General features: G+C 39.2%; 1 protein-coding gene across 1 annotated transcript in view; it reads right to left on the bottom strand.

Moving 5' to 3' along the window:
- INSC (INSC spindle orientation adaptor protein) overlaps window positions 1-19,707 on the bottom strand; it is a 173,325-nt gene that overhangs the window by 98,831 nt on the left and 54,787 nt on the right. The window contains exons 3-6 of the mRNA XM_027852570.1: window positions 18,591-18,936; window positions 15,847-15,899; window positions 15,518-15,641; window positions 5,793-5,906 (exon numbers count right to left, since the gene is read on the bottom strand). Of these exons, the coding sequence (XP_027708371.1) occupies window positions 5,793-5,906; window positions 15,518-15,641; window positions 15,847-15,899; window positions 18,591-18,936 (637 nt within the window). The remainder of the gene's footprint in view (window positions 1-5,792; window positions 5,907-15,517; window positions 15,642-15,846; window positions 15,900-18,590; window positions 18,937-19,707) is intronic.

Raw genomic sequence — 19,707 nt, 5'->3', positions numbered from 1 at the left:
CACACACACACACACACACACACACACACACACACACACACACACACGCGCGCGCGCACAGATATATTCATACCCTTTGACTTAGAGATCCAACTCTGGGACATAGACATAGACCAAGGAAGTCAACAATAGAATAAGGTCAAAACTTCCTAACTTCCCTATGGGTAATTCAAGGAACTACCATCCTCCCAGTAACCCAGGCTCCCAATCTAAGGGTCTCAACTCCCCACTCTCCCTCTCACCACCACCCCCATATCTAATCAATAGCCATCTTGTCATTTTTACCTTCATGATATCTCTCATATATGCCTCCTTCTGTCCTCTGACACTACAACCAGTCTGGTGCAAGCCCTCATCACTTCACGACTGGATTATTGTAATAACCTGATGGATGGTCTCTCTTCCACAAGTCTCTCCCCACTCCAGTCTATCCTCCACTGAGTGGCCATATTGATTTTCCTAAAATGTAAATCTGATCGCATCATTTCCCTTAGTCAATAAATTCCAATTATTTCAATAATTCCTGTTAGCTCCAGGTTAAAATATAAATTCTTGGGGCAGCTAGGTGGCACAGTGGATAGAGCATTGGCCCTGGATTCAGGAGGACCTGAGTTCAAATCCAGCCTCAGACACATAACACTTATTAGCTGTGTGAACCTGGACAAGTCACTTAACCCCATTGCCTAACCAAATTAAAAAAAAATATATACATATATATAAATTCTCTGCTTGACACTCATAACCTGACCTCTTCCTACAATAACACAGGATCTAGTCTTCTTCTACTTGACACCCCTCGCCCCAACATACTCCATCATCCAAATAACAATGGCTTCCTTGCTATTCCCCCATCTCTCAGCTCCAGACACTTTCCGCTGGCTGTATTTCCCATGGCTAGAATTCTCTCCTTCAGTCCTGTCTTCTGCAAGAAGCCTTTGCCAGTTCTCCTTAATCATAGCACCTTCCCTCTATATAGTTTATGCATTGTTGTTGTTTGGATGTTGGGCTGTGGGCTCCTTGAGAGCAGGGACTGATTTTTGCCTTGATGGCCCTCCGGCACTTAGTACAGTGCCTAGCATACAGTAAAACCTAATAAATGCTAATTGATTTGACTTGAGTAGACATATCAGCTGTAATCAGTGAAAGAATTGAGTTCTGATTCTGACTGCTTATATTGCTGCCCTCACCATCCAAAGAGCCCAAATTTCTCAAAGAAATATCTATTCTCCAGGTGTCTCAACCATTCTCCCCAAATCTCTGAATGGATAACAGCTCAATTACATCACAAGTATGAAAGGCTTGACATGATCTGATTGGTCAGGCAAGAGGTACCAAGACCAAAAGGAGAGGAGTCTAATTAGCAATGGAGAAGCCTGAAATTTAGGAGGAGCTAGAGTAAGGTAAGATATGGAAAAGGACAAAATAAGATGTTGGTTAAGGGGGAAATCATTGCATTAAATATCTCTGATAAGGTCTGCTATCCAAAGCTTATGAGGAATTTACCTAAATCTAAAAGACCAAGAACCTTTCCCTTAGAGACAAGTAGTTGAAGGATTTGAACATTCCTCAAAAAAATTGCAACCTATTAGCAATTGTAATACTCTAAATAATTATTCGATATGTAAATTCAAATAGCTCTTTTTTTCAACTCACACTCAGAAAATTGACAAGAAATAACAAGAAAAAAACCAGTCCAAATTAGAGGGAATGTGAGAACATAGGCACACAAATAGAGATATTAATCATGGCCAGAATGTGGGTTGATTCAACCATTCTGGAAAGCAGTTTGGAATTATGCAAAGAAAATGACTAAACTATTCACACCCTTTGACTTAGAGATCCAACTCTGGGACTGGGACGTAGACATAGACCTAAGGAAGTCAATAATGGAATAAGGTCTGATAAATAACAAAGTTTTCAGAGTAGTATTTTTTGAGGTAGCCAAAAACTGGAAACAAAGGGGATGACCATCAATTGGGTAATAACTAAACAATTTGTGGGGTATAAATGTAATAGAATTACATTGTAACTATGAATATTACAGATTCACCATGGAATATGATGAATATGAAGAGCTCAAAGAATCTTGGGAAGACATACTGAGGCAGAATGAAGAAGGCAGAAAAAAATTAATCATTAAATCTATGTTAAAAAAAATAAAATGAGGTTGAAAACTGCATCATTTGAACAGCCAGTCTTGGTCCTGGAGATGAGATAAGAAAAAAAGGTGCCTTTCTCCTTTTACTGGAGAAGTAAGGAGATATGGCTGTAGGATGTTGCATATACTATCAGATGTGATAGATATCTTAGTTGGTTTTGCTTACTTGTTTTTTTCTTTGTCAAAAGGGAAGCCTTCTATATGGTGATATAAAAACAAAAAGCATAAATAAAACTTTACAAAATAAAAGTATTTAGCACAGCCTGGTACATAGTAAGTCCTTAATACATGTTGATTCATTGACTGAATGATTAAAATGATAGATTTCTCCTACTAAATGTTTTTAAATTAGTGTTTACTATGTACAAGGTTCTGTTCAGTGATCTGAGAATAAGATACACTTAATTTCTAATGAATGAAAAGGGCCAAGTGCTGGCAGTCCTATAGTGACCCTCGGCCCCTACCCCAAGTCAAGTCCAGCTATCATCAGAGGTGCTTAAGGGATGCCATGCTTTCTATGTCTTTCAATGAGCTGTCTCTAGTCCCAACCCTCCTGTGGGTGACAGCCATCTTCACTGTTCTCCTTGGTCTGAAAGTATGATGCAGTAGAATTTATCCAATCAAACTCTGGCTCATGGTTCCCCATGTGGCTTGGTTTCTAATTACCGCAAGAATCTACCCTCCTCTGAAAGTGTCTTCCTAAAGCTTATCAGAGCCTTTCTCAAGTATGGGGCCAAGAACTCAATACCAACCTCTAGATGTAATCTGAGCAAGGCAGAGGACAAGGGGGCCTCACCTCCCACCAGATCCCTATATTTCTGTTTATGTAGCCGAAGTTTACATAGAACTCACTTCAGTTTGACCTTTCAGTTAGTTACAACTCCAAATTCTTTTTTCCCCTCATGAATTGCTTCCTAGCTGGATCTCCCCAATCTGGTAGTTCATACATTTGATTTTTTTAACCTCAGTGCAAATCTTTACATTCATCCTTACTAACTTATCTTGTTAGCTTCTGTCTATGATTCTAACCTGCCAAGACTTTTTGGAGGCTGATTCTGTACTGGGAAATGTTAGCTATCTTTTTCATCTTTTCATCATCCCCAGAAGGGCTTTTCCATCCCCTTCCTTTTCTCTTTGCCCTAATTCACCCCTTGACATCTCACAGACTTCTTTCCACACTCTGGGAAGAGATAACAGGCACCCGAGGGCATACCCCCTCTCCTCCAACCACACCCTTGCCACAGAATTCTTCCTCAGTCTAGATTCAGGTAGACTCAGAAAAGCTCTGGTTTCTAAGGACTCCACATCCCAGATACGGAACAAGTGCTCACTCAACCCTAGGACTCACTATAGCCTGGGAGGAATTGGAAACATTCAGTTTGAAACTCAAAATATTTAATTTGGAAATTTCATCCCTGACCCCAGCCTCACCGCAAGCCCTAAAAGAGTTTAGGAAAAAGAAAGTTGTGATCATCTCTCTCTGGCTGACATCATTGGGAGTGAGTCACTCCCTTGCTCATTCACACATCCCTGGCCCTACCGGCCCCTCTTATGCTGCTCACAAAGAGGAGCAGCTGTTCTCAACGTGTGCATAGCTTCTGACAGCTTCATATGCGTCAGAAATCAAATATCACTCCCAAAATTCAACTGAGTCCTTGTGGTACAGGTATAATTCTGGAGGCCAAAGGCTAATACCTCTATTTACACTTATAAACATGCCTTCTCTCAAAAAAAAGCCTATGTCTCTCTCCTTCTCCCTCTCTCAATGAAATGGACTTGATGTTCCTGAAGGTCCCTTCCATTAGTGTAGTCTATGATTCCACTTCCTAACTGCATGACTCTAGGCAAGTCACTTAGCCTCTCTTTGCCTCAGTTTCCTCAAATGTAAAATGAGAATAATAACAATACCCAAATAACAGCACCTACCTTCCAAGGCTGTTATGAGGATCAAATGAGATAATGTTTGTAAAGCACTTAGCTCAGTGTCTGGCACACAGTAAGTAGGTACTTAATAAATGCATATTTCCTTCCTTCCTTTCCTCCTCCTTCCCTTCTTTCTTTCCTTCCTTCCTTTCTTCCGCCCTCCCTCCCTTTCTTCCTTCCTTCCTTCCTCCCTTCCTTTCTTCCTTCCTCCTTTCCTTCCTTCCTCCCTTCCTTTCTTCCTCCCTTCCTTCCTCCCTTCCTTCCTTCCTTCCTTCCTCCCTTCCTTTCTTCCTCCCTTCCTTCCTCCCCTCCTTTCTTCCTCCCTTCCTTCCTTTCTTCCTTCCTTATTTCTTCCCTCCCTTCTTTTCTTCCTTCCTTCTTTCCAAGAGGATCCTTGCCAGCAGGGCTAACAGCAACCACTGGATTATAGAATATTACATCTAAAAAGAACTTTAGACTACATCTGGTATCATGCCAAAATTTTTCTGGAGAAACTGAGGCCCAGAGACTTGAAGTGACTTGCCCCAGGTCTCTACAAATAATAGGTGGCAGATGTTAAGACTAGAAAATGTAGAATCATAGGATGTCTGAGTTGAAAGTAACTTTTGCGAGAATCTAATTCAACCCGTTGATTTTACAAGTGAGGAAAGTGGCACAGAAAGGGAAAGAAGGTCCCAGAGTCATCCAACTAGTAAGTATCTGAACCAGGTTTTGAGCCCAGGTCCCCAGCCTCTTAACCTGGTGCTTTTCTATACCGTATATCCCATTACAAGACTACACACTTGACTTCAGGGAGGCATACACACCAAAGAGATGACTTCGTCCCCTCTCCTCCTCCCCCTTCTCAGGAGTAGAAGGAAATAAAAAACCACTCCAGTATTGTTTTCCAAGAAGATGCTATATTTAACCCTTTCTCTCCCCAACCCACTCTTTCTCCTATGAAACAGAGGCCTAGGAGGCCTCTCCTCTTTAAGGCAGATGGTATAGAAGTAATAGTACAGAAGTCAAACACAAGGCACTTAAACGTAAGCCCAGGTTCATGAACCAAGTCAAAACTAACCATAAATCGATGACCAAGAAACATCAATTTGTGGATAGTTTTGAGCTTGTGATAGGAGAGAGATGGCCTTGGATGCCATTATGCCCTGGGAATCAGGAGATGCCAACCCAGGGAGGTTGCCACAGAGACCGTACCATCCCTGGGATTATGCACTCTTCGGTCCAGGCCATAAAACTTTAGAGCTCAAAAGGACCTTAGAGATCATCTAGTCCTACCTCCTCATTTTGTAGATGATGAAACTGAGGCACAAAAAAGGTTGAATGACTTGCCCAAGGTCACATGAGAAGTAATAAAGCTTAGATTCAAAGTCCAGGTTTTCCAACTCCAGCATTCTTCTAACTCTACTAAGTTGTCATCTGTAGACTACAGAGTCCCATGACTTCATAGACTCATAAAACCTAAGAGCTGAAGGCCTGTCAGAAATCACTTCCCTCATTTTGCAGAAAGGAGATCAGAAGACCAGAGAAGGGAAATTAATCACCCAAGGTTACATAGAAAATTGATGATCAAGCCAGAATTAGAAACCAATTACATATACTCTCCAGTTCAGTGGTTTTTTTTTCCATACTGCCTCATCCTTCATCCATAGATCCCATTCACTCCACCCCCATATCTTCACTGTTTTCACCACCAACCACCTGCCAGTCTCACCTTTGCTATGATACGGCATAAAGGGGCACCTTCCTGGGTCAGGCTGAACAGGTTCCCTGTGGTAGACTCTGCAGTGTAAAGGTTATCTGAAGTATCAATCTTTCTCACCAGCACCTGAACACCAAGAACAGAGAACACATAATATGCCAATTACTCATTTCCTGAGGAAGTCAGGTAAACCCAGTTTAGAGGTCATCCCCTTTCTTCAACTCAAAAATATTGTCCTAGAAAAAGTGGAGGACCACAGGGCATTGACTGACTGGGACAGAATGAATGTCGGCATACAGGATACTCGAAGTTTCTGCTGTCAGTGGCCTTTAGGGGGATTTAATGCCAGGTATCGTAAAGAACAGAAAAGAAATTAGTTTTGATGAACTTTTTCTTTTTTCTTCTGATTCTTTGTTACAAAGGATGACTCCATGGGGAGAGAAAAAGAAGGATATATTTGGAAATGAAGGTGAAATAAACATAAAATATCAACAAATCTTCATGTTACAAGTAAAAAAGAAGAAAATTTCCAGGGAATCAGCAAAGAAACTAATTGAGATGATAAATAGCTATAATAAAGTAGAAAGATGCAAAATAATTCTATAAAAATCATCACTGTTTATATAGCAATAACAAAAAACCTAGAAGAAAATGATAGGAAAAAATATCATTTAAAATAACTACAAAATAAATTATATATACGAGAGTCAACCTATCTAGACAGACTCATGATACATAAATAGAAATATAAAACACTGTATAATAGTAAAAGAAAACAAACAATTAGAAGGGTATCTATTGCTCATGGTTAGGTCATGCCAATATAATAAAAAGTATGATAATACCTAAATTCACTCACAGATTTAGTGTCATACCAAATAACTAAGGAGTTATTTTATAGAACTAGACAAAATAATAAGAAAACATAGAAATCTTTTGGTAGAAATAATGAAAAAAAACTAGAATGGATGAGCATACTCAAACTGTATCTAGAGTTCACACTATACTACAAAGTAATATTTTTAAATAAATAAATCAGTGGAATAGACTAGAGAAGCAAGAATCATAAACAATTGTGGTTGACAAACCCACAGAAACATTTGCCCTTCCTGAGTCAGTCCCATTGGGAACAATGTGTCATTGCACCAGCATGAGGGGGTATAGATATATCTGAACAAACCATCAAGTGACTCCCTAAGTTTGAGCTGCACCTGTTGACTCAAGGGAATGTGCAAACACACTTGGCTCTCCACCCAACCTCTATCAGCTGAGCCAGGTTCAAACCCCACTCAGACTTCCTCAGCTCTGTGCTTTAAGACTAGAAGTCTACCGCCCTTCCAGAAATAAATCATATCTCTCCCAGCCCATGCCCTCAACCTCTTTTTTCAATCATCATCACCCCAAAGCAATCACTCAGCTGACATTTAGACTAAACTATACAAGGTATCAGACAAGTCTTAGGGCAGTTTTAAGCTTTAATAGGTTAAGCTTAGTCTTTGATAGCTTTAAGATGCACAAAGACTTTTGGGAAGTCCTGTATCTGTTACTTTGGAAATGAAAGTAAAATATAAAAGCCTAAATATCAGAGTGGCAGGAGTAATGCCAATAGCTTCTGGTCAAGGAAGAATTTTCATCTCCCACAGCCTCTTCGAACTAGCAGAGAAGGGAGGAAAGGGCATACCTGAAAGTCCATTGCTGAGGGACACTATCTCATTCTCAAAGCCACAGGAGGAAGGGGAAATTGTTTCCATGATCATTCCTCCCATAGGAACTGCACTCATCTCCTATCCAGATGCCAGTTTCACTATCCCTCTCCCTAAACTTCAGGAGCCTGATGCTGTGAAAGCTACACCAAGAGTATATGCAACTGAGGGAAGACTTCCTATTCAATAAGAAGTGCTGGGAAAAGTGGAAATCAGTGTGGCAGGAAATAGGTTTCAACCAGCATCCAATACCATATATATAATAATCAGCATGAGACCTAAATTATAAAAGGCAACATGATAAACAAGTTAAAGAGGAATGGAAAGAAATACCTTTATGGATAGGGGAGATTTCTTAACCAAAGGATAAGAGGTGACCATAAAAGTCAGTATATGCCCAATAATGGGATCACTGGGTCAAAGGACATGGACAATCCAGTCACTTTGCTTGCGTAATTCCAAATGGCATAATTCCAGAAAGGTCAGACCACTGAGAGCTCCATCCATAGTGCCTTAGCCTGTCTTCCCACAGACCTCCCAGCATTGAGTATTTGAATTTTTGTACCTTCTTTGTCAACTTGTCTGTCTTGAAGTGGAAGTTAAGAGTTCTTTCAAGTTGCATTTCTATTACTAGTAATTATTTGAAGCATGTTTTCAAATGGTTATTTATAGTTCTATTTATTTATACTTTCAAATGGTTATTCTTTCAAAAGCTATTCGGTTATATCCTTTGATCCCTTATCTACTGGAAAATGGGTCCCCATTATATGTCTTTCAAATCCCTCTGTATGTTGAGTATCTGACTGTTACCAGTGATATTTGATACAATTTTCTCCTGCTGTACTATTTTCCCTTCTAATTCTACCAGTTGGAAAGAGCCTCAATTCTGGAGCCAAAGGATTCAAGTCCCCCTCTGATATTACCTATGTGACCTTGTTCAAGTCATTCAGCCTTCTGGGGCCTTTGTTTTGTTATCTATAAAACGAAAGGATTGAACTAGATGGACTCTGAGGTCCCTTTCCAGCTGTTGATTTTATTCATTCAATAGCTTGTTAATTTATAGAGTCAAAACTGTCTGTTTTACCTTGTGATATCCTTTTCCTAAAGGAAAAGGCCAGTCCTGCCTTGCAAAACTTCGACCCTCGGTGACTCCCACCATTTGACTTCTTGGTTCCTGATTGAATGCTATTGAGCAATGACTAGGCACATTTACAAATGACCCGAACCCGTCTCCCATCACCAGACTTGGGCTAGAAGCAGCTTCTATTCCACGGGCAGAGACTCTGGGAAGTAGAGATCACCTCTACACAACTCCGAACTAAGGCTGCAACAGAGGGCTTCAGTAGGAGATCCCATGCTAGTACAGACCATGCAGCAATTTTAAACTTGGCAATTCAAAGTGAAAAGCAGAAGCAGAAGAAGCAGAAGAAGGAGAAGGAGAAGGAGAAGGAGAAGGAGAAGGAGAAGATGGAGAGAGAGAGAGAGAGAGAGAGAGAGAGAGAGAGAGAGAGAGAGAGATCTGTGGCTCTGGATTCTGCAAAAAGCAGAATTAATAAAGTGGGTCTGTCATTACAAATCTTTGTAAGGTATTCAATTCTTCGAATCCATTTTCATTATTACCGTAAGCAACCATACATGCCATATTAACCCTTTTGCATTAAAATGCAGATTTTGTCTATAATTGTCCTGAGCACAAATGAGAATTACGTGGTGTTCTTGATCTCTGTTTGCACCTATTTCAAATTACCATCGCATTAAACAATCCAGCGTCAGTGTCTTTTGCAATCATCCACTCACATTAAGACATTTATGGGAAAGATAATGATTTCATGGTAATGTCTTTCCATACAGACCATAATTACACACTAGAGAGGGATGAATGATTATAATTACTAGTAAGGAACTTATGTATTGAAGGTCCTTTTCTCAAACATACACTTGGGAAGGCTCAGACAGTTTGATTTTCCCATTTCCTCAGCCCTAGTAGTAAAATTATTGAAGTGATTGAATCCTTTTGCTAGAAAAAACTTCTACAAGTCAGCTGGTCCATTCTCTAGTCTTTGGGCAAGAGGGCATATGAACTAGCCCAGGAAACAAAACTCCACGTCTCTTGGCAATCTCTTTCCAAGAGGAAGGACCTTCCAGTCAAGTTCTTCTTCAACACTAGCTTAAATCTCTTTTAATGTGGTATTTAGAGTATTTTAAAGGTAGAATATTAAAGTCTCAAATGTACAAGTAAAATAAAATTAAAAGGCTTTACTCCTACAGCTGAAAGACATAGGCTACCAACTTAAGCCAATAGCTAGGTACCGAAGACAAACTTGAACAATTACCTGCCAATAGACTGGAATATATTAGAGTATTTCACCACATTCCAGATACACATTTCTCCCAATCTAATAATTTTGGAGTTGTTTGAATCTATGCAGTTTGTCATACCTTTGTCTCATCCTGGAATTCCTGAAGCTTTATTACCAATTCATCATGATTTAACACCCCAAATGTATCTTTGGTTTGTTGAAACTTTGAGTGTGATTTCAGGTTGGATTTAACAGATTTCAGAGGGTCTGTGAACTTGGGAAATTTGAAAAATCTTTATTTTCACTAACTGAAATGTAGCACTTCCTTCAATTATTTAATGACAGGATTATGAGGAGGGGTCCACAGGCATCACCAGATTGCCAAGGGGGTCTAGCACACCAAAAAAAAGATTATCTGTGTTAAACAGATAGTCCATTCTTGAGCTGCAAATATAATGCAAGGCATATAGCTACATGTAACTACCTAGAATTCTCTAGAAACTTTATGCAAAGGTACTCTAAACCCTCAGAATTTCCTTGTTACTAGGGTCCTTAGGTGGTAGAGGAGAATCCATTTCAGTCAACCTGGGTAGATTCACCCTTCCTTATGCAACCAGCTGAATACCCTTCCACCTCCCATATTTGAGGGCTCATCATATTGGCGCCAGACTGGGTGAAGACACCCAATAGGCTTTTATCCTACTGTAGCTCAGAAGACTTCAGTGATCACCAACCCCAGTTTCCCCCAGTAGCAGGGACAGGCTGTGCCACCAAGCCCAGTTCCCTTTCACTTATTAACCCCAAGTTTTCCAAACTGTGGTGCATAGGGTTGGGAGTTGGGGGAAGTGGGAAATAAAGACAAGGCAATGGGCAAAAATCACTGGATATTTTAAAGAATAACTTTCACTTAAATGCATCATCCACTTTTTCAACTAAAACAATGTTCAAATCAAAATCAACAAAAGCAGTACTTGGGAGAGAATCCATTCCAACTGACAGTGAATGAAGCAGAGCAATTATTGAATACAGTGTATGCAAATAACCTCTGGTTTGAGTTGGCAGGTGGTGACTCTCAATACAGATGTGATCTATCACTTATATTATAAGTATGAAATTTTTAAAGGCTTTTTATCAATAAATTGATATCTGTGTGTTACATTATTTTGCTATATTTTTAAGGTTTATCTGTGCAAGTCAGAATAGACTCGAGACACAGATAAGATATATCAACAAGTTGCTTGCTGCCTCTGGGATTTGTATGAAGTCAAACTTAATCTTTATATGGAAGTGAAAAGGACCACAATATTTGTTATATTTCTCAACCATATTCCTTTTAGTAAATATAATAGAATAAGCTGATTTTCCCAAAATTGCAACTTTTTAAAAAATCGAAATGACTCACAAAAAGTTACATATAATCTTTTGAAATATGCAACCATTAAATACCAATTGCCTTAAATTTTGTCTCTTCATAAAGTGAAATAACACTCCTTTGTGATGAGTAAGAGAAAATTTGAAGAGAAAAATCCACTAGAGTAGCCAAAATTAAAATAATAGAGACAGTTTAAGTAATGGAAATACAGAAACACAAAATCAAAAGCCCAAATCTTGGAATTAACAAATGCTGCTATTGGTGGAAAGGAAAGATCATTTTATTTTCCTTTTGTTTTTAGAGGTAGTTAAGAGGGACAGTAGGTAGAATGCTGTTCTGGGAGACTGAGGAAGACATGAGTTAAAATCTGGCCCCAGATATTTACAGCTGTGTGACCCTGGACCAATCACTTAACCTCAAACTTCTCAGTTTCCTCAAATGTAAAATGGGGATAACAATGTCACCCGCTTTGCAAGATTGTTGTGAGAATCAAATGGTGTCATATTTGTAAAAACAAAACAAAACAGTATAAATGGAGTTTCTTCTCCTTTCTCTTCTTTTTGAGTTTTATTGGTACTATATAGAAATGCTGATGATTTCTGTGGATTTATTTTATATACTGCAAGTTTGCTGAAGTCATTGTTTCACTTAATTTCTTAGTCAACTCTTTAAGGTTCTTTAAGTACCCTTCGAATCATCTGCTAAAGTGGTCATTTCATCTCTTCTTCTCTTAATGCTTATTCCTCCAATTTCTTTTTCTTATCTTATTGCTATAGTCAGCTATTGTAGAACTATGTCAGATAGAAGAGGTGACAAGGAATATCCTTGTTTTATCGCTGATTTTATTGGAAAGGATTCTAGTTTATCTCCATTATATTTAATGGTAGCTCTTGGTTTTAGATACACATGGCAAAAAAAATATGCAGAGTCAAACAAAACAAATTATTTCATTTGCTGTATATAACATAAATGTGTATATGCATATATGTATGTGTGTATATGTAGATGTACATTATGTTAGTATATATAAGCATGTTATTCATACTTGATTCATAAAAATAAAATAACTGTATTTATGAAAAAGGTAGAACTATAGATAATAAATTTACAAAAATGCTATTTTGTTTCCTAATTTCAAAAATACCTGCCCTACAAATGAAATAGTAGAAAGTAAAGATCTGCTTGTTAAGCATAACCTGTCTTACAAAAATAATTTTCCTATTATTTTAAAGAACTAAATCTTTCTAAATACAAATGGCTAAGGCATCCATTTGCCATGAACTGATGTAATGCATTTGATCTTCAAGAACAATTATTTTTTCTTATGATAATAGATCAAATAAATCTTTAAACATGAAAAAAATTTATTACTTTTTGGCTATCAGTGAATGAAATGTTCTCTGGTTCTAAGCTAAATGATACAAATTATACTACCATTCCTAATATTATATTTATGTGGAATGGGATTTTTTCATATAGCTACTATAGAGATAAAATAACAGTTTCCATTAGTGATTTAAAAATAATTGAATAACAATATCATCAGTGACTCAATATTTTGAGAAATTTTGTGTAGAAAATAGTCCCCTAATTATTGTTATTACTAATAATGTTATGGATCTTTTAATATTGTGGTTATATTGTGGTATGAAAATTTTAAAGGATCTTTGTGCAAATAACATTATTTTATTATGTGTTTAAAATTTGTTGGGAAATTATTTAAAATTATTAACATTATTTGAATAAAAACAAGCTGAGAAAAGTATTTTCATAAATTTACGAAAAAAGTGAGGGGCATGATCATTTCTTTGCCAAAAGAAATTATGTAAATGTATTCACTGTGTAAAATTTGCCCAAAAAAATCCCAAAAACTATAAACTATCTTAACCCACTTCATTGAGGTTTATGATCTTATAAATCATCTAAATCTTTTTCTCTCCAAAGATGGTAATGATATCTCAGTGGTTAAAGCAGACAGCTTTTTCCTTCTTCATTTCTCTGCAGCATTTGACACTATTAACCATCTCTTTTTCATGACATTGGTTCTCCTACCTGTATTTTCTCTCTCTCTCTCTTTCTCTCCTCTCTCTCTTTCTCTCTTCTCTCTTCTCTCTTCCCTCTTCCCTCTTCTCTCTTCCCTTTTCTCTCTTCTCTCTATCTCTGTCTCTCTCCTTGCCCCCCTCTCCAATTTCATCATCTCTCATGGTGTCAATATCATCTCTATGTAGATGGCTCCCAAGTCTATATATCCAGTCCTAGTCTCTCTCTTGAGTTCCTGTCCTACACTACCTCTTGGACATTTCCAAATGGCTGTCTTATAAGTATCTTAAAATCAGCATGTCCAAAACATTATCTTCCCCCATTATCTTCCCAACCCAACCCACTTCTCCTCAAAACTCCCAATTTCTATTAAAGACACAGGAAAATAATGATTAGGACTTTTAGTCTTTTTTAATCTTGGTTAAAGTTCTGTCTTGTCCATTCAGTATGACTTCCTGCTCTTATAGCCTAGTACCCTCTCTACTTTCTTCTGGATCATGGAATTTAGAGTAACAAAAGAATTCAAAAATCGCTTAGTCTATACCCCTCATTTTACAGTGGAGGAAATTGAGGCTCCTAGAGGGGAAGGGACTTGCCCAAGGTCACACAAGTAATAAGTACCAGTGTAGATATTCCAGCCTAGGTCCTCCGACTTCAAATACATTATCCTTTCCACTATAGCATGCTTTGTCTAGGCCAATCTTATCTCTTCTGCTCAATTATATCCTTGTAATTTGTGCACAGAATTTGATACATCAAGCATTTATTTATCTATATAACAGGCTAGGTGCTAAATGAAAGCAGCCCCTTTTCTCAAGAAGGTTACATGCTACCAAGGAAAAACAGTGCATGTACACAGAGAAGTAAATATTAACTGCATATAAAGTAGATGCAAAGTAATTGGAGTAAAACTGCTATTACTGGGAAGACTATAAAGGCTTCATGTAGGAGGTAACCTTAAACTGAATCTTGAATAGAACCAAGAATTAATTACAAGAGGTGGAAGTGAGGAGACAGAATTCCAGAAAAAACAGCCATCCCAACGAAAGGCTTGGAGACTGGAAATGGAATATCATGCCTAGGAAATGCCACGTAGGTCAGTTTGGCTGGAATGAGAGATACATGAAAAAGGCTGATGGGAAATCAGGCTAGAGACAGAAAAGCAAAAGACCAGGAGATGTTTTTCTTACCCTTCTTTCACTAATCCTATTTACTTTTCTGTAAAATAAAAGGGTTGGAACAAATGGTTTCTTTTTTTAAGGTAATTGGGGCTAAGTGACTTGCCCAGGGTCACACAGCTAGTAAGTGTCAAGTGTTTGGTCTGAGGCTGGATTTGAACTCAGGTCCTCCTGACTTCAGGGCTGGTGCTCTATCCACTGCGCCACCTAGCCACCCCCAGAATGTAAGCTTCTTGAGGACAATCCCATGGAACATGGTGGGAGCTGAGCCTGATCCCTGACCACTTTCCCAAGAGTCTTGTGCTTTGAGCATGCACAACCCAAGACTCCTGGTTGCTCCTTTAGTTCCACTAATGGGGGGTGAGATGCCAAAGAGGATTGCCCCATTCAGTAGAATTTAAGATGGGGGACTTCTCGTCATGTTTCTTTCTCTTCCTTCCTATCTTTCTGTCTCTTTCCTCTCTTTTTTCCCTTTTTTTCTTTCCTCTTCTCTTTTCTCTTCTTTCTTCTTTCTTCTGTCTCTCCTCTCTTCAGTCTCTTCCTTCCTTCTCTCCTTTCCTCCTCTCTTCTCCTTTCTCACTCTCTTTCCTCTTTTATGTCCCCCTCTTTTCCATTTTCCTCTCCTCTCCTTCTCTCTTCTCTATTTCCTTTCTTTTCTCTTCTCCTCTTTTCTCTGCCAAGTGCAAGCAGTCACCACAGCTGCCATAGATGTTCCATTAGTGGAATCATGTTATTATGGTTGTTGTCTATGTTTTCTTTCTCCTACCAGACTGGAAGCTCCTTTATATCATCTCTCTCCACTTCATCTTTGTCTCTTTCTTCACCTCCAGTGTCTAGTAGAAGTCCTTGCAGTTCAAAGCAATTCAGCAAACATTTATTTATTTGTTAATGAATGAACATTTATTTAGTGCCTACTATGTACCACCCATAATACCAGAAGCTAGGGCTACAAAGCATAGCAAGGATCAGATTGGAATCTACTCCATGGAACATATGTGGTGATGGTCCTAAAGGGGCAGCCTCTCCCTCTGAATTTTATTTCAGTGGGGAGGAATCCTGTCTGGGGAAACAAGATATGTCTGCCAGCCCAACTCATCCCTCCCCCTCTCCCAGTCTCCAGGACCCAGTGAATATCTGTACTGACCTGTACCTCCTGTGTCAGAGCTAATTCCAGTAGCTGGCTAAAGTACCGGCCCACGGCACTCAGGGTTTCATTCACACAGGGCTTCATGGACTTCAGGACCTGCTCATCATCAATGTGGAGACATCTGGAAAATCAAATGGGCCAAGAGCTGGTCAAAAGAAACAGGTCCCTCCCTGGCAGGGGTCTCCTGAGGGGCCTTAGAAAGTAGCCAGGAGACTGACAGATATGATGATTTCACTGAATGATCATTTAGAGAATGGAATTTAGAGATGTGTGTTAGCTACTAAACTGTGGAAAGGTCCAGAGCAAATGAGGGTGGTGAAACCTACCTTTCAGTGACAGCTGTAAGCTCAGAGCACTTCTCCATTAACAGCTTCTGAAACTGCAGGACAAAAAAAAAAGAAAATAAAGAAAAGGAAAAAGGAAGGGAACATATGCAATTTTTTAATGCTGCTGGACTTTTAACTTTATGAATGATGTTCAAAGTTCTTCAGAAAGAGAAGACTTAGCTGACAGATTTCCACCTTTCTATTCCCAGAAGTTATGCTTCATTTGCTGAAGATCCTGGTAAGGGGTCATGATAAAGGGAATAGGTATGATGCCAACCATGAAGCCCTGCAGGTTGGGAAGTTAAGTTGATAAGAGCTGCCTTATGCTGCCCTTCCCACCAGGAAATGGACAGTAGATGTGACGACAGCAGTAAACTTAGAGGTCAAGACATAAGCTCATTGTTTTGTTTTTGTGAAAAAAAAAATGCTGGAATCAGTCAGTGGACCTGAGTTTGAATCTCAACTTTGAAAACCTCATTCTCTGAAAAATTTCTTCCTCTGTAAAATGAGGTTGGACTAGGTGATCTCCGAGGGATCCTTCCTGCTCTAAATCTAGAACCCTATGATTTATCAGTAGGTTCACATCTGTTGGTTGGGAACCTTTGGTGGAAAGAAAATAATAACTACATTGAGAGCAGAGCCTAATGTCTTCCAATGTACTCGGAAGCCCCAAAGAAGGGTAGTCTTATCCAAGATCACAATCATATATCCAAGATTTGAATTAATATCTTGTAACTCCAAGTCCAGGATTCTTTCCACTAGCAATGTGACTAGTAATAGATTCACAAACTGTTACTAGAAATCAAATAAATCAACCCCCTTTTTTACGAATGATGAAACTGATGATCAGAGTGTTAAATGAGTTGCCCAAATTCACTCACTGAGTTAGTGGCAAAGTGGCGATTTTACTCCAGGCTCCCAACACCCAGTTCGGCATTCTTTACATTACATCATGACCGTTTCCTGCACTCATCAGACAATTTTCTTTTAAATACAGAAAACACATTCACAGGGAAGTATGCCTATCCCCACTCAGCCCTGCTGCAGCACCCCACAAATCTTTGTTTGGAGTCTAGTCCTTTCATATATGACCAGTTTGGTTGCTAAAAGGGGCAAAGTGAACTGTTATACAAAGAAAAAAATATGAAATTAACTTGTGAAGGATTTAAAACTCTTCCCCTTTTCATACGTGAAAATTTTTTATTGTGAAAAAAGCCTGAAACAAAACTTTTATTTATAAAGACTTGTTAATATCCAAGTGTCAATAAAATTTTGAGATAAAATGTGACAGGTTATGTTATAAGATCAAGTAGAGAACCTGGAAGAACTGACTGAGAACAGAAAAATAGCTGAGGGTGCAGGGCATTGTGGTCTCTCAGCTCGTTTGCATGTAACTGTTTTTAGAGTTTGAGAGGTTTAAACTCACAATGTGATAAATGAAATAACTCTTCAGGGACCATAGAGTAACTAAATTAGAATTCTCGGTTTCATGAATTTTACCTCATGAAGTAAATAGAAGAGGAAAGACAATCTTTGCAGCTGCTTTAAGAAATTTAAAGCAAGACAATACAGCATCCTCTAGCGAGGAGCTGGTTGGGTTCATCTGCATTGCCTAGACAGCCAATCTAAGGAGCTCTGCAGTTCTCTAGTGCAAAGGTAATCTTTGTCATTATGATAGTGCACCCTTTTAAGGATGATTGTGAATTAAAACAGCTTGTCAATACTTTGTCAATCAGAAGAGCAGATTTGCCCAGAAGGAAAGAAGAGAGAGCCAGAAGGGGAGCAGTTAGTAGAGAAGCAGTTTAATGTGGTATGGATTCTTTCTGAAGGGATCAGTTGAAGACCTGCAGTCCAGAGTTGGAAACTACCCCAAACACATGCATAGTCCTCCCTCATATGATCCTGTTAGGTTTCTGTAACTTTGTTCCCATTCTCCCCCCTGTCTACTATGTGCATTAATAGGAGGGTGGAACTGAAGTCTATGGGTTAACTGTGATGTATTGATTATAGCAGCTAGATGACACAATGGATATACCATTGGGCTTAGAATCAGGAAGGCTGTCTTCCTAAGTTCAGATCCAGTCTCAGACACTAGCTGTGTGACCCTGGGTGGGTCACTTAACCCTGTTTGTCTCATAAAATGAGATGGAAAAGGAAATGGCAAACCACTCCAGTATCTTTGCCAGGAAAACTTCAAATAGGGTCACAAATGAACAAAAAAAAATTGATTACTCCTTCATTACCTTATATTAAATAGCTTTAATGTATTATTTATTGTTGCTTTTGTCCTATCATTAAGTAATTACTTTATGTTTGAGAGTTAATGATGCCATCATTGTAAACGGCTGATTTTGTATAATTTGGAAGCATACTTGGTAGCTCTTGAGCTACAGTGGCAGGTTGGAAGAGTATATATGTATGGATGTTTGTATGTATACACATACATACATACATACATACATATGTGTGTATCCTCTGTTCAATAGGGTTGTCCTTAACACCCTGAGAGAGTTTGAGGTGTAGCCCATTGTGGTAATCCTGAGAACCCAGACCTCTCAATGTGAGCCAGCCCAGAGGGAGTGTATGCAGTGTCCTGTCTAGAGATGGTGACCTACATTGTTGGCATGCACACAGGTCACCTCATGAATCTGTTACATTGGTAATTTAAACCATTCCTGTCCCCCAACCCCAAAGCATCTGCATTCCCAGTTCCTCTGCCTATCCTTAATACCTAAGCCACTGACCTGCTCCATCTCCTCAGAGGTACCTCTGCTGAAGATGCTGTACTCATTGATCATGGAGCGTGCGTGACAGGTCAGCCGGACACTCAGACTGTGCACCCGCCCCCATCGTTCCCGGTCCAACTTCTGCCCAATCCTTCCCAACTCAGTGCTAATGATCCAGGCTCGCTTCAACAGCAGCTGCAGGTGGTCACAGGGGCCATGCTGTGAAGATGGGATCAGCTCACTCTGGGTATCATCTTCTAGGCTAATGGGCTTCGACTGGAGGATGCACATGCACTCACAATCGGTCATCAACTTTAGGTCCTCCATCCATCTCTGAACAGAGTCCACCTGGATCAGGGGCAACCTGAAAGGGGGCAACATCAAGATAGTCATTAGGGACAGCATGGAGTCAATCAGTCTTAGAAACAGTGGGACAACCTCAAAGCAGTCATTAAAAGTACCCCCAACGTCCAAACTAAGCTTTTCAAGTTATGAGGCCATAACCAGCATATGTAAGAAACAAATTTCCTCCAGGAGATGGTAACTTGAAGTGGACTTGAAGAATGGGAAAGATTCAGAGAGAACAGGGAAAGTCATCGTAGGGGGGTGGCATAAGTAGAGTGTGTCATGGGTGACCCAGGTGGGAAGGGGTTCTAGCTTCCTCACCTTCCCTTTTCCTCTAAGGCTCTCACCCTCTACCTATCCTAACTCCCAAGTTACTCTAATCAGTGCCAACACCATATTCAGTTGCCTGGAACATGGGGATCTCCTCTCCCTCAATTATAATAATCTTTGACCATTTTTTCTAAATGGTTTTTACAATTTCAAAAGGCTTTCTCTCTTTATCATATTGGACCTTCACATCAACCTTAGGAGGGGGACAGGGCAAGGTGATATTATTGCCATTTTCCATAGAAAGAAACCAAGGTCCTCAGAAGCCAGAACTTATTTGCTCAAAGTAATAAAAATAGCGACAAGACCAGGAATCAAACTTGGTTTCTTGTCTCTTAGTTAAGGATCCTGAACTAGTTGCCACTGGTGGCTTCTGTCTCCCTATTGGCTGTGTAAAAAAGTGAAAACAAATGATAAAGGGTCATGTAGGCTAAAAAGGAAATTAAGAGAGAGAGAGAGAGAG

The sequence above is a fragment of the Vombatus ursinus genome, unplaced genomic scaffold (genome assembly GCF_900497805.2).
Source record: "Vombatus ursinus unplaced genomic scaffold, bare-nosed wombat genome assembly UNPS02009770.1, whole genome shotgun sequence".
Taxonomy (NCBI): domain Eukaryota; kingdom Metazoa; phylum Chordata; class Mammalia; order Diprotodontia; family Vombatidae; genus Vombatus; species Vombatus ursinus.
Note: the sequence above shows the minus strand (reverse complement) of the source record. Positions and strands in the feature narration are given on the sequence as shown.